At 54.3% G+C, this 15,216-nt stretch overlaps 1 protein-coding gene across 6 annotated transcripts in view; it reads left to right on the top strand.

Moving 5' to 3' along the window:
- RALGPS1 (Ral GEF with PH domain and SH3 binding motif 1) overlaps positions 1-12,153 on the top strand; it is a 264,443-nt gene extending 252,290 nt beyond the window's left edge. For 2 of the 6 annotated variants that reach the window (XM_068964492.1, XM_068964457.1), the window contains 6 exons: positions 2,903-2,983; positions 4,308-4,413; positions 6,212-6,304; positions 6,482-6,587; positions 7,179-7,270; positions 11,626-12,153. In XM_068964492.1, the coding sequence (XP_068820593.1) occupies positions 2,903-2,983; positions 4,308-4,413; positions 6,212-6,304; positions 6,482-6,587; positions 7,179-7,270; positions 11,626-11,655 (508 nt within the window). In that variant the 3' untranslated portion in view covers positions 11,656-12,153. Of the gene's footprint in view, positions 1-2,899; positions 2,984-4,307; positions 4,414-6,211; positions 6,305-6,481; positions 6,588-7,178; positions 7,271-11,625 lie in introns of all 6 variants that reach the window. The other 4 variants (XM_068964484.1, XM_068964448.1, XM_068964467.1 and 1 more) reach the window with 3 other exon arrangements.
- The last annotated feature ends 3,063 nt before the right edge of the window (positions 12,154-15,216 follow it).

Here is a 15,216-nt window from a genome sequence, read left to right as displayed (position 1 = left end):
TGGGAAAGACATCCTCCCTTTGTAAGCACATGTGTCCCCATCCCTAATGACAGGCCAGTAGGTGGCTTCCCCTCCTGGAGCCCCAGTTTCCTCATCTAAGACAGGGTGAGAACAGTGCCCCCTCCCCCCACAGAACTGGGAGGAGCAGCATGAGAGCACTCAGCCATCTCATGGTAAGCAGGCGATCGGTGGCAGGTGCTCTTAAGTGCCAGACAGCCCAGACCACCAGGGGAAGACTCTGTCGGGGGGTCCAATGGACCTGGGAGGTGGCCCCACCCCAGGAGACCCGGGGTCTAAGAATCTGTGCTCATCCCGCCTCACAGACACTAACCGAGCCCGTTGACTGTGCGCTGTGGCAGAAACCTGTAAGAAGGCCAGGGAGCCACCCACAGGCTGCTGGTTCCAAACACGGGCCCAGTCCTCCTGGCACACTCCTCCAAATGTGACAACTCAGCCTGGCTCCCACCCTAAACAGTGTGGAAGGAGCCTGGAGAGTTGGTCACACCTGAGTTCAAACCCTGGCTTTGAATGTGCCTCAGTTCAGTGTCTTCACATAACAGCCTCAGGTCCCCGTTCAGCGATGCTAAAACAAAGCTCCCATGAGATAATCAATGGCCTGATGCACCGGAGTGGTCACTCACTAGTGACTCTCCCATGAGCCACTCCAGTGACCCCTGGCATCCCTGCACATCCTGCCAGTCCACTGCACTCTGGGTCACTCACCCCTTCAGGAAGAAAAGGAGAAAAGACTGCTTAGAAGGCTAGACTGGTTGGAAGATGCAGGTCTTAAAGTGGAAAGAAAAGTGAAGTCGCTCAGTCATGTCCAACTCTTTGCGACTCCATGGACTGTAGCCTTGGGCTCCTCTGTCCATGGGAGGACAGAAGTCTTAAAGCTCTCTATCAATGGTCAGTCCTGCCAGCCACGGATTGTCTCACAAAAGGGGAGAGAAGGCGGCAGCGCCCACCACCACGTGGCCCTGTCTTGGAACAGTCCACTGTTGTCATACATTTTCCTGGGATGCCGGGAGCAAAGATTCATAAGAAGAAATGTGGAGAAAGGGACAGAGGATCCAGCTCTGCAAAGGGAGGCTCCATCCTCAACTCGAGAGAGATCAGAGCTCAGAGCAGGAATACACATCAAACCAGGAGGCATCCTCTGGGCCCAGGAATGTCGCTGCAGAAAAGTTCACTGTCAGACCCTGCCCTGCCTCATAAGGGATCCCGGCCATGGCTGGGAAAGAGGCAAGCCCGGAGGCAGTCTCTAAGCCCCTGTGCAGCCTGCTCAAGCACAGGGCTGTGTCACACCCAGTTGTGAAGAAAGAGAAGAGGCACTCTGGCCTGTGGGCCAGGGGTTGAAGGTGCCAGGGCCTCTGAGTGCACGGTGGGGGCGGGGTGGGCCTGCAGCCATCATATCACGAGGGTTGGCTGGGGAAAGGGCTGAGCCTCGTTACACTTGAGGACTTGGGGGACCGAGCACATGCTGCAGCTCTTTGTCACCTACAGAGGAGTGGCTGACGGATGAGAAGGACAGGGTCCCAGGGCAGTCGACCTGGATGACCATCAGGCTCCCACCAACCTTGAGCTTGGGCCTCTGGACAACAAACCCAAGATTGTCATCAAGAACTGTTCCTTCTTGAGCAGAGGATGGAGGGGCAGGGAGCAACGCAGCCACCCCTCAGAGGAACCTGAGCTCAGAGATGGTGCCATGCGCCTGCTGTGATGAATGAGGACATCCCCGCACCACCAGGGGTCCAGCGCCACAGGGCGACGTGCAGGAGCCTGGGACTGGCAGTGGACAGTGGAGGGAATAGCTGAAAAGAGAGTGCGGACCTTGTCTGGCTTTATAAGTTGAGTTGCATCATTGTTTGGCCGATGGAGGGCTATAGCCCAGGGACAGACTATGATGCTGTGGGCTTCCCTGGTGGCTCAGTGGTAAAGAACCTACCTGCCAAGCAGGAAATGGGGGATCAATCTCTGGGTCAGGAAGATCCCCTGGAGAAGGGAATGGCAACCACTCCAATATTCTTGCCTGGAAAATCCCACAGACAGAGGACCCGGATGGGCTGCAGTCCACAGGGTCACAGAGTCAGGCACAACTTAGCAACTAAACAGGAGCGGCAGCAGACCATACTGCAGAGGTCGGGAGAAGACTGAGAACCAAGTAGACACAGGAAGCCATTCTGCTAAGAGAGGAAAGGGCAAAGAGAGAGAGATGGAAGCCTGACACCCAAGTAGGTTCAGCTCCCTACCTGCCCTGGAAAGGCTCACTGCAGGGGAACTACGGGTGAGAAAGAGGCCAGATAGGAGCCCACGGAGGGTTCTGGAGCACCAAATCTTAGACCCTGAATCGGATCACAGAGCAGGTTTGCTGGGACCGTCTGGGGCCAGCAAGGAGCCTGTCCGATGGAAAAGACGCAGCAAATGGAGGAATTCAGTAGCACCTGGTGGATACTGATGCTACACGTGCCCGCCCCCTCCACTCTGGGCCAACATGCAGGACAGCCCGCAGTTCTGTGTCCATGAGTGTACACTTTTAATTGGATTGACCATGGAATATTGGGACTTTACAGGCACGACTGAGCGACTTTCACACTCACTCACAGTGTTTTCTCTTCACCTCACACTGGGATGAGGGGTGTGCCCAGATTTTAGTCATCCCCTTGTCACTGGAAGAAAGCTGAACACTTAAGGCTGAGGAAGCACTTACCCAGAGGCTTGGGGATCCGCGCTGATGGAGGCTCCAGGGATGTTGTGCTCCAGATGGACCCCGGATGTGTTGCAGTGTGAACAAGGAGGCCAGGGGAGGAGTTGGGGCTGAGGTTTCTGGAGCGCCTGACCTCTTCCACGAGGGGCTCATCTTCCCAGGCTGTTGCTAAAACTCGGCTCTTTTCCTCTGAAGCAGGGGACGTCTCTATGCCACGCTGGGGCCCAACTGGCGCGTTCCAGTCCGGAATTCTCCCAGAACCCGGAGCTGCGTCTACAGGTACTCATTTACTCATCTGATCATTTACTCGACAAGTAGTTCCAGGGCGCTTGCTGGGTGCCAGGCACTGTGTTTGAGGCTGCCGACGAGAGGGATACAGCCTCTGTCTCGATCCATGGGGCTGAGACAGAAATGGAATAGAAAATCATGGGTGCCACTGGTCCAGAGAGGAGGTCAACCTGGAGAAAAGCCTGGAAGAGTGATAGGAACTAGCCAGATAAAGGGAAAGGAGGCATCGGGGTAAGAAGCCCCACAGCCTAAGGACAGTCCATGGGGTCAGGAGGCAGGAGGAGCAGGGTGATTCCAGGAGTGAAGGAGAGTCCAAGTTGTAAGAAGTGAGAAACGGGAGAGGGTGCCGGGTGAGGCCAGAGAGGTGGACCAGAGCCAGGTCCAGAAGGCGGTGAGGAGGGTGGTCTCAGAGGCTCTGGGGGGGTTGCATGGGGGAGGGGGATGGAAGGGGTGAGGGATGGAGAGGGAAGGGAGTGGCAGGACCCAGGTCATCCTGGCTGTGGTGTGCAGAGCATGTGGAAGGCAAGAGTGGACGCAGGGAGGCCAGAGTAGAGGGTCGGGCAGATGCTCAATGGATGACCAAGTTATGCCGAAAGGTGGGGGGTGGGGTGGCTGAGCTGGGCAGTCCTGCATATTTAGGGCGTGGGATCAGTGATTCTGGGATGCCAAGGGATAGCAGCTTGGCTTAGGTGCTGCGTTGAAGGAGGTGCCATCCAGGGAGTCGAGGCCAGGGCTTCGGAAGGAGGCCTGGGCCGGCGCTGCATTGGGCCTCCTCACCTGCAGGTGGCGCCCTAATCCCCGTGGCAGAGGGGAGAGAGGCGCCCTGAGGCAAAGGTGCGGGGTCTGGGGTTTGGGGGCCTGGGGTTTGGGGGCCTGGGGTTTGGGGTCCCCCCACCCGCCCCCTTCCCTCCTGCTTCCTCACTGCTCCTCCCAAGCTCCTGCCAACACAAGGAGGGGCGGGTGCTGCACGGTCCCAAGATCCGCAGGGGGAGAGGAAGCAGGATACGGTGTGGGTGACGCTAGGAGCTGGGTTACAGGGAGCGAGCGTGGTCCCCAAGTCTAGAGCTGCTCAGCGCTCAGAAAGACAAGGGCGAGGCATGTTCCGAGCTGTGGGCGAGCCCAGAGCCGTCCTCCTTCAGGCTCTCTGTGGCCGCAGAGCCCTCCCTTCCCAGCCTGGCCCAGCCCTGTTGAGTTCTCGGTCTGTGGTGGCATCCTGGACCTGGCAGTGGGGGGCCTCTTGGCCCCGTGGGTGAGAGGGTGCCTGACCCCAGCTCCTCTGGGTGATATCTGACCCATGGTCTCCCCCTCTGCCCAGCCCCACTGGTCCATGCATCTGTACACTGGGGAGCTCTGCGGCGGCCCCCACCATGGAGGGGCCTCTGAGAAGGAAAACTCTGCTGAAGGAGGGACGAAAGCCCGCGGTGAGTGCAGAGGGCAGGGAGGGCAAGGGTTCCAGAGACAGGCCAACCAGGGTCCCAGCCCTGGCCACGCCACAGGGTGGGCAGGGCCTCAGTTTCCACATCTGTAAATTGGGATAAAATAGTCCCTACCTCCTGGAGGACTGGGCAGGAAGGTCATGTGTGTGGCCCTGCAGAGTGAGCAGGCGGTGCACGTCGCCGTGTGATTATCTTGAGGGCAGGTGGAAGCCTGGAGGCCCCGGGAGTCAGGGTGGATGCTGTGCCTGAGATGGTCAGCATGGCCTGGGAAGTATCACCAGTGCAGGTAGCCTCCCTGCTCAGCACCATCATGAAACGTGTGGTGGAAAAGACAGAGACCAGGGATCGAGAGGCCTCTCAGGCTCCAGCACTAGCTGCCAGGTCACCGTGTGCCGAACCCAGAGGCCCCTGGCTCCGTGACCCCTCAGCCCCTTGCAAAGGCCTCTTTGTTTGTTCTTTGGGACACCCATGACTGGCTGCCCGCAAACCCGCCCGTGAGCTAAGTCTCCAGGCAGCATCTGCCAGTGTCTGCTCTGGCCTCCCTCTCCGTCTCTGGTTGCTGTTTGACCCCGTCCACTGCCCATGAGGCCACTTGGAGACGCCCCTTCCCACTGACGCCCAGCATGATGATGCCAGGCCCCTAGTCTGGGAGCCAATCTAAAAGCTCCCCATCTTCGGATCCCAGGAGGTTCTTGGGTGAGGAGAAGCATCTTCGCCCCAGCCCTGGGCCACACTCTGCCCCCTGGACTCAGTGTCACGCAGCATCCTGCAACGTGAGGCCCTGTATCTGGTCTGCTATACAGACCTGCTCGCCACCCTCTGTACCTGCATCCAGGCCCCAGTCATCCTGAAGCCAGAGCGAGACATGTCCTAAAAGCACTGCTGTCCCAAATGCTGGTTGGCCCACTGGTAAAGCGATGAGGGCAGTCCAGGGGGTCCTGACCCATAGTTTTGAATAGAATAGACTGGAAAATGTTGGGGTTTCTTACACATAATGAAGATGAGTATGGTTTCATGAAGCTTCTTTTGGTTCAACACACACCATGCTTGTGTGTTGTACACACTTGGCGGGGGTGTCGTCAAAAAGGTCTGAAAGCCACTGCTTTCATCATCTGAGACAATGCAGTACCCTCGCCCCTACCAGTGTGAAGAGAAGCCCCCCAGGCTGTGATGCAGGGTGATCTGCTGAACCCCTGTCCTTCCACGATGGGATATTTGCTTCGCTTTTGCAGACTGGCTTTTCCAAACCAATGAGTGCAGCCCCAAACCGGGGATTCCAGGCCTTATGCCTAGAGAAACAAAAGCTACACCAGCAGTTTGGCCCTGCTGGGCATCACCCCTTCTAGCCATAAATGCTTTCAAGGTGCTGCCATTAACTCTCAGCCAAGAGTGCCCATCACAGACAATCCAATTCTTCCAAGCTGTGGTTTCCACTTGTCCATTTTTCCCCGGGACTTTCTTGGGTTCAGGTCACCCGAACTCATAGAAGTTATGCCTTGGCACTAAATGTGGTGGGAAAAGGAAAGGCTCTGGGAGGAAAGGAGCCAAGGAGGGGAGGGAGGCCTGGGGCTGATGATCTGCTGAGGGGTCTCGCTGGCTGCTCTGGGCCCTGGTGGAGTGGCACCGAGGGGTGGAGGGCAGGGAAGAGAGGAGGCCTACGCTGGCCCCGCTCAGAAGAAGGGGCTGCCCTTCCACCCATGTGCCTGGGTCTCTAATCAGGCAGCCTGGGGACTCCACCCCTGCCACTTGCGACATTGTCACTCTGCCTCCCCTTCCTCCCTAGCTGTCTTCATGGACCAGGTACTGGGTAATACTCTCAGGATCCACCCTCCTGTACTACGGAGCCAAGTCCTTGCGGGGCACAGACAGAAAACACGTATGTTCCACGAAAGAACTCCCTGTGCTGGGCCTTCATGTAGTGTGAACTGCAGGGGTGTGAGGGGAAGGTGGGGAAACGTGGTGGGGATGGGAGGGAAGTTTGCCTGGCCCAGGTGGGCCTTCCTACGAGAGTGGAGGGCACAGGCCTCCCGGCTATGCTGTTGTTCCCCTGCAGTATAAATCCACACCTGGCAAGAAGGTCTCCGTCGTGGGCTGGATGGTGCAGCTGCCCGACGACCCTGAGCACCCGGACATATTCCAGCTGAATAACCCCGACAAAGGTAGGCGACAGGCCAGAGCTGGTGCCTGCAGCCCCTCTCTGCCCTGTTCCTTCTGCGGCTAAATGTGCGTTTTGAAACGCACAAAAGTAGGGACTTTTGAGGCTGCTGCTTTCCCTTCACGTTAGGTTCTGATGTTCACAGGGTCCCATTAGTCCCTAAAAGCTGCTTAGACCGTGGTGGGCGTGTCCACTGAGCAGTGCGCCTGGCGTGTGGCTGTCGGAATCCTTTTCAGCTCTGGCTGCTGGGGCCCATCTCCCCTGGAGCTGTGGCTTTGGGGTCTTGGAATAAATGGCATCGTGCTGGATGAGGCAGTGACTTTGAAGCTGGAGGAGTCTGTTTTATCTTATGCATTTGACACATTATTCTGAGAAGGACCCACGGGCTTCACCAGAGCCCAAGACACCATGGCGGGGAAAATGGTTGAGAGAGAAGGGGGCGGGAGGGGCATAGAAGGCTTCTGCTCCACACGCCCCAACTTTGGCTGCTCCTGACCTTCCCCAGAGCAGTCACCCAGGTTCATGCTTATCTTCACACCATGGGCAGACCCTCCCATGTGACCTTCCTCTCAACCAGTGGCCTTTCCACCACCAGGCAATGTTTACAAGTTCCAGACTGGCTCCCGATTCCATGCAATCCTGTGGCACAAGCATTTGGATGATGCCTGTAAAAGCAACAGGCCTCAGGTAAAGTCACCAAAGTCCTGCTTATCCCCTGAAATACCCGCTCCCACCCTCGGGGCCAAGGGTCCACAGAAAACACACCTTCCTCCTTCCCCCAGAGGCTATTAGCTAGGCTCCCAGGGACTCTCTTTTGATCAGCTTTTCCCCATGAGACAGGGCACCCCCCACCTGGCTTACAACTAAGCCCAGCTTCAGACTAGAACTTTGAGCCTGTCTCCTGTATCTTTCCTACTAAAGGAAACACCACAGAAACATCCCATCAGAGACAGGTGGCAGGTGGGGTACTGCCCCATGGCTCAGGCTACAGCATCTGTTGAGGTCATCCCGCTGAAAGTTGATGTTTGGGCATCCTCCAACCTGACCAAAGGGTCTCCCTGCCCCCCACAACCCTTAGGAATAAGGATAATAGCTAAATTGTTGAGGGCCAACCATGGCTGTTGGTGAGTGGGGCTCCCCACTCCTTGGCATGTTTGTACCAATGGGACTGCTGGTTTGCCAGGCCCTGGCTTGAGGCTCGCTCCCACCCCCATGCCACCCCTCCCAGGACCAGGCTTGAGGCAAGATGCTTTATGTGCAGGAATTGGCTAAATCCTCCCAGCATCCCTGTGGGGTAGGTTCCCAAATTGTCCCCGTTTTATGCTGAGGTCACTGAGGCTCACAAAGTGGTGGACCCTGGTTTAAGGCCCCCTGGTGAGTGAGGTCTCACCCCCTCCTGCCTGACGCCAGAGTCTAGACCTGCCTCCCCTGAGCTCTTCCACCGCAGGCATCCCCAGGGCCCCTGACTTGCTCAGCCTCCTGCCATCGAGCCAGAGGCCTCGAAGCAGAGACTCCACTGTCCAGGCTTGTGAGAGAGGTGGCCGCCCAGCCCTCACACCAGCCCAGGCAGCGTGTGGGCCTCTGGGACCAGAACCAGTGCTCTCGGCCCTGAACTTCCCTGACCTCTTCCCCGGATGAGCTGGAAGAGGGTGGGGGCGGGGGAGCTGGGTCCCTCTCTTCTGTCTAGAGAGCCAGCATCGGGGCTGGACTAGAGGGAGGCAGCTTTGAGGAGGAGGATGGTGGTGGGGAGGCCACACCAGATGTGTGGGGCCGGGAGGGCCAGGGCTTCCGTGGTGCTGGTCGCAGCTCAGTCACAGACTTCTCAGTCCCCAGGCTGGTTGTCACGAAGCAGAGGGAGGTCTCTAGTGGCATGTCCCGTGATTCTGGGCTCAGTGTGGGCCCATTCAGGATTTTCCTCTGCAACACAGATGTGGACATGTATTCAAGCTGATCAAATTAGACATGATAAGAAGCTCGAAGGGCAGAATCAGCAGAAAGTCCTCGACAAACTGAAGCAGGAGGGCAAGACCAACACAGGGATAACCTTGAGGCCCCACAGGGAAACTCAAGATAAATTGCATTTGAGTCCCTCCACTCACTTGCTGGGAATTTGTCCCCGGGCACATGCTCACACATACACACACAGGCTTGTGGTGAGAGTGTTCACTGCAGCGTTGTCCTTAGAAAGAGAGAAAGAAAAGCCACTGGAAACCTTGCTGACCCTCAGTATGTCCCTACTGTGCAGCCCCTGATGTGGGTGCTGCAAGTCACAAATGAGAAAGCTTAAGTGTAAAAACGCATGTCAGGACGATCTCATTTGTATTAAAACACACATGCGTATTGATCATATGCATGGTGGTGCGTGTAGCATTCGTGAAACAGCACACAGGAGACTATAGTTCTGAGGTTCCTAGAGCATGTTTTTCATATTAAGCAAATGTAACTGCCCATCCCCGTGATGAGGAGACCAGGGTCCTGGGTTGACAGTCACCTCAAGGTGATGAACAAGGTGCCACCTCAGATCACCTTAGGAGAGGAAGAGCCTCCTGCCCTCTGTTCTGCTCAGGTGGTGCCTGCGGGGCCCCTCCTTGGCTCTGAGGGCACAGCCCTGAAGCTCACCTGTATCCAGGGAGCTCCGAGGAGTGACAAAAACCGAAGCCCTGAAGTGGGCCACACAGACAGTGGGGCCGAGAGAGAGGCAGGCCCTTCCTCGGTGTCTGCCCCACGAAGACAGTCGTGGCTCTGAGGGGATGGGCAGGCAGGAGCGGGATGGTCGCCCTGAACAAGAGCCTGTGTCCTGATCTGGGGGGCTGGGGGGGGCGGCCTGAGAGAGGCAGCAGCCCTGCAGCGGTAGCAGGGACCTGGGTCAAACCCACTTAGCAGGGGAGGTGTTTAGTGTGGACAAATGGATTGCATACCATGTCTGGCAAATGCGGTCTTCCCGCAGCAAGGTTTTGCAACATTGAAGTATTTTTGTCCAGTTTTTAGACCTAAGGGAGAAGGTCTTCTATTTTTTAATACTTTTTATCTCTAATTTACTTTCAACCAAATATTCCTGCTGTCTGCTGTATGTAATAAAAATGGCAACAACTAAATATTCCACAGGAGGGGATTACTGAAACAAGCCACAATACCTGCCTGCGATGGCATACAAAGGGGCTGCAGAGAAGGATGATACAGAAATGCATCTTCTCCCATTGAAACTCTCAGTGCCTGAGATGACTTTTTTGTGGAATTGCATTTCTTAAAATCGTCTGTGGTAATAGGAAATATGTGTGCGCGTGTGTGTTCTAAGTCACTTCAGTCGTGTCCAACTCTTTGTAACCCTATGGACTGTAGCCGGCCAGGCTCCTCTGTCCATGGGATTCTCTAGGCAAGAATACTGGAATGGGTTACCATGCCCTCTTCCAGGGGATCTTCCTGACCCAGGGATCGAACCCTCATCCACGTCTCCTGCATTGCAGGTGGATTCTTTATCGCTGAGCCACTGGAGAAGCCCAATAACGAGTACGCTTAAACTTACTGATAGCATGTATATAAGGTGTAAACCACAGCAATAAAGCAAATAACCGTGTGCCCCCAACCCAGCCTAATGGCAAGACTTCCCCAGGCCTCAGAACACCTCCCTCCCAGGGGTGTCTTCCTAATTCTATCTCCCTCCCACCTACTTATACCCCATAACTGCACTCCTGATTTGTTTGTTTACTGTTCCTTTAAAGCATTACCACACGTATTTGATTTCTTAATGTGTTATCTGGGGTACACTTTTGATTTTTTTTAATGCTCACTATTCATTCATTCATTCATTCATTCGTGTATTTATTTGGTTGTGTCAGGTCTTAGTTGCAGCACGCGGATCTTTCGTTGCTGCGCGCAGACTCTGGTTGTGGTGCATGGGCTCAGTAGTGGCAGCACACAGGCTTAGCTGCCCTGCAGCCTGTGAGATCTTAGTTCCCCGACCAGGGATTGAACCCATGTCCCCTGCATTGCAAGGCAGATTCTTAACCACCGGACCACCAGGGAAGTCCCTGGGGTACATTTTTTTAAATTTTCTTTTAAAACCACAGAGCCATCGCTGCATAGCTGCTTCTGTGACTTGCTTCTCTCCTACAGCATGATCCTAGGATTCCTCTGCATCAGTGTATGTAGCTGTGATCCATTTGTCTGTAATTTCTTATCACTTCTCCTGTCCGTGACCCCGAGAATGATTTCCTGCTTCTCACTATTTTGAACAGTGCTGCCATGACCATCCTTGTAACTGTCTCCTGGTGCGAGGAGATGCATTTTTTCCAATTCATCATTTTGATCAAATTGACACCAAGATGGATTTGTTTTTGATGAAATTGCTTCTCATCGAATTTTCTGGAACCCCACAGCCATGCTGGGGAGGAGGCCTGGGGCTGGGGGCATGTCAGCAGCTTTGAGGGGAAGGAGAAGCACTGATCTTGGGGCTGGGGGTCCCCCAGTAAAGGGAGCTGGGAGCTGGTCCTGGGGACACAGCATGGGAAGGTCTAGGGGTTCCTGACATCCCCAAACTTCCTCCTTCTCCTTGTGCTTCTACTTGCCAACTCCTACCATCCGCTAACCACCCCTGTTCTCTCCAGGGGCATGGGCTTACCCTACAGGCTCGGTCACCTCTTCCTGCAAATGCATTTGTGCTTTGATCCAGGGATAGTGGTTGAGAGCGTGGGTGGTGATGTCACAGCCTTGTCACTCAACCGCTGTGTCCTTCACCTCCCTAAGCCTCTGTTTCCTCATCTTTATAATGGGAATAATTCCAGTACTTGCCTCCTGGGGTTGTTGTGAGGACTCAGGACACAATACTGGTGGGGTTCTCAGAGCCCTTCCTGGCACATGGTGGCCCCTTAACACATGGCAGCTGTTACTGTTGCTGTGTCCTCTCCCCATCCCCACCCATTCATTCACAAACTGACTGGGAGAGGCCTGAACCCTTCCCTTAGGGACCCCTCCACCACCGCCCCCAGCCCCATCCCCTTCCGAAAGGTCGGAACTTTGACAAGAGACTGAGCTTTCTCTTCTAGGTACCTGCAAACCTTATGTCATTTGAATAAGTCTCTGCAGGACTTGGCGTGACTTCGGAGGCCTCTGGGAGCCCAGCCTGGGACTGGTGGCCAAGCGCACATTGGGGCACAGGCCGCTGGCGGGGTGCTGGGAGACTCAGACCTGGACTTGAGGGGACACGGCCTCACAGTCCGGAGAGCTCTGCTGGTGTGGGGTCCACCTGCTGATCCCCAGCCATCCTCATGACCCCCATTCTGCAGCACCACCTCGCGGGGCCTCGATCGGTCGTCCGCAGACTGTACACCCTGCCTGCCCGCCCACCCAGCCTGGACCCGCGTCTGTCCACCAGCTGCTGCTGCGATCAGGAGCACCCGGCCCATGTTGGGTCCCCAGGGCTTTCTCCTGCACAAAGAGTGGACGGCGACCCCCATGTGAGGGCCAGAGGGACGAGACAGGCTAGGGACTGGCTCTTTTCACCCCAGCGCATGGGGTCGCTCGCCCACAGGGCTGCCTCAGATTTTGTACACCCGAAGCGTCCTCTGCGTGTGCGTGCCGTGTCTGTGTGCGTGCAAACGAGCGAGTGTGGACTATCCGAGAAACATGCATTTTGGCACAAGACTCGTGACATCACACACTTCATCCTCTTTGAGGCCCTGCTTTCACCTTAAGCGATAGACGCATCCACCGAGGAAGGTCAGAGTGAGAGCCCAGATTCCTCCTGTGTTAAGGGTCCCTCGCATTCTTTTACTGTAAACAAACAATGCCTTAAATTGTGTCTTGTTTTCTGTTCCTATGGGTGCTATTCATCCGGAAGGCCTGCTCCCTGGGCCCCTGGGCCCTCCCAGGCCTTGTTGCGGTCGGCTCTTCTGAGATAGGACCCAGCTTCGGAACCATGGACTGGGCCGGCCGCTGGCCTGCTTGCTTCCTCCCAGCCCCTTCCCGCAGGGTCTGAAGGCGCACCCCCACCCCCATTGCTCCTCCTCCTGCCCCCACCCTGCCCTGTGCCAGCATGGGAGCCGCTTTCTGCCAGCTTCTCGAGGCCAGCTGTACGCGGTGACCTGACCTGCTGCACGGAAGCTACTCTGCACCGACCTCTCCCCGCAGGGCCAGGCTTTCGCTCCCCTCCTCATCTCTCTGCCTCCACTGCCAGGGCGGGGCCTCTGGGATTCCTGATTACACTGGGGAGCCTGGGAGTGACACTGAGGCCTTAAGCTCCCCCATTCTTGTCCCCAGACACAGTCACCAGCAAATTCTCCATCGTCCAAGTCCAAGGGCACAATAGTTGATGACCATGGTGACGAGAGAATAAAGCCCTGCGGAGCAGACAGTCAGAGCTCTGGTTTCGGCTGAGAGCTCTTCAGGTGAACAGCGTCCTTCACCTGTCACTCCTTGTCATGTTTTTAAGTGACTTACTTTGCACAAATACATTTTTATTTAAAGTCATGAACAAAGATTAGCTTTATTTACGGTAGCTTTATCACTGTAGCTTCTCCCCCCCAGCCCTTTCCTGCCCTCTCCCCTCCCCTCTTCCTCCTTCTCTTTCCCTCTCTCTTTTTTCTAATCTGGGTGTCCTGATTCTGAGAAGGAAACCTGAATGATTTTTTGAAAGAGACTGGATTTTTGGGTCCTTGTCACTCTTGTGGTTTCAGAGCTCACACTGATCAGACAGCAAACTACTCTTAAAAGAGTTTCTGGGCAAGATGCTTCAAGACAACACCTTAACCACTAAATGGTAATAGGTCAATTTAAAAACTGCCAAAGAACCCACCCCTGTATTTTGATCAAAAGGTGACCACTTTTCCAAAAATTCAGATTAATTAGTGAGGAAAGTGATTGTCATCAGGATCTTATTTTGTGATGGCACCTTACTGTGCTCAGTTTCTCACTTCCTTTGGAACAAGGTCTAGAATACTTTGGTGGTGGGAGAAACGCCCAATGGGGAAGTTGAGGCCATCAAACCTTATCCATCATCGGTGCTTTGCACATCCTCCCGCAGCTGGGGTCAGATGCACGCACCTAATTCATACCAACAACTGCTCAAACTAGTATCTGGAGTCTGAATGAACACAACAGACACCCCAACACCTCTCACCAGAACCATGCAGTGTTAATGCTTTAACTGATACTGTCTCTGGTAATTTTTTTTTAAAGTCTAAAGTTTGAACTGCTTTCCTTGAGTTTCTCTACTCTTCAAACTGTCCTGGTTTTTCCACCATGAGATATTATAGAAGCCAATCCAAAAACCTCTAAATTTCAGGCTCCACTAAATCAGATCATTCCCTGCCCTTTACAGATTTTCCTTATCTTTCACAAATGTTTTCTTCTGAGCTCAATTTTGAAATAGCACAATCGCAGTTCTTGTCAAAGTGTTTAGTCTTCTCTCTAGTTGAAATTGATCCCATGTCCCCTCCTGGAAACATTCTTAGCTTGGACTCTCCATAGAACTGGTAATGAACCTTGAACTTAACAGAAGAGTCCTGCAGATGAAGCTATAAGGCTCCTGGCTCTCCCAGCAGGGGCTCAGGGCCACGCTTGCTGTCTTCCTAACATTGGTTTGTCCTTCATGCTGCCAGTCATAGCAAGCCAGGGGCAGAGGGAGGGCTAGGCACAAACCCCAAAGGGGAAAGTCCCCAAGTGGGTTCTTACCCTGGAAGGAAGCATTCCTGGGTCTTGCTCTCTGACTCGCCATTGTACACAAATGTCTGTGAAAACACTGAAGGTGATGTCTCTTGCATGTGTATGTTGTATCTTTTTTTTTAAGCAAAGAAATCATGGCACCCCTGAATGAAAGAACGTTCTAGAGTGCTATCTACGGACTATGGAGTAGATAGCTTGTATCCTCATGATGCCATGCAAACAGCTCACTCACCTCTCCCCAGGAGTAATTTTCACTCCTCTCCATCAAACGTGTTCTGTAACTCAAGGTCAACCAAGTGCATTCTGACAACTGAAAGTTTGCGGAGGACCGATTTGGTGGGAAGCTGTAGAAATACTGATCTGAGTGTGCCCAGTGGGACAGTGTGGCCTGCCTCCCCTCCCTGGAGAAGCCAGTTCATCACCCAGTCCCCTGTGGACCTTGAAGAGAAGACACTGAAGGGGTTCTGCTTATGAAAGAACCCTCTCTTTCTAGCCAACTGAATTTATTTTTTTTTTCCTTACCAATGTGGCCAGTATTTCTTTCATCGTCTTCCTCCCACCTTCCAAGCCCAAGAAGTGTGTCTTTTAGGATGCCATTTGACAGGTGGAAGATGGTTCATGAAACAGGAAGCCCTTACAAGCAAGGTCTGCTCTGGTTCTATAGGTGGAGAGTCTAGAGTTCTGGACTCACATTACTGATGCTGAGAATCAGGTGAACAGTGCTGAAAACACAGCCTGACTTACCTATTGTGACTTGGTAAATCACTTTAATCAGTTCCACATCATTCTGACATGTTGGGTGATTTCACGTTTAAAAAAAAAAAAAAAACTACAAGAGTTCTTTTGAAATAACAGACCCTCTGTGTAAAGCCACCCATTTGTCCATCAATTATCATTTCTAGTGAGTGCTTCCTGTGTGCCAGACTCTTCCCTGGGATCGAAGTGGCCGAGAACAAGATAAACCTAAGCCCTGC

Source organism: Capricornis sumatraensis, chromosome 1, assembly GCF_032405125.1.
Source record: "Capricornis sumatraensis isolate serow.1 chromosome 1, serow.2, whole genome shotgun sequence".
Taxonomy (NCBI): Eukaryota; Metazoa; Chordata; class Mammalia; order Artiodactyla; family Bovidae; genus Capricornis; species Capricornis sumatraensis.
This window is presented reverse-complemented; position numbering and strand designations above follow the sequence as displayed.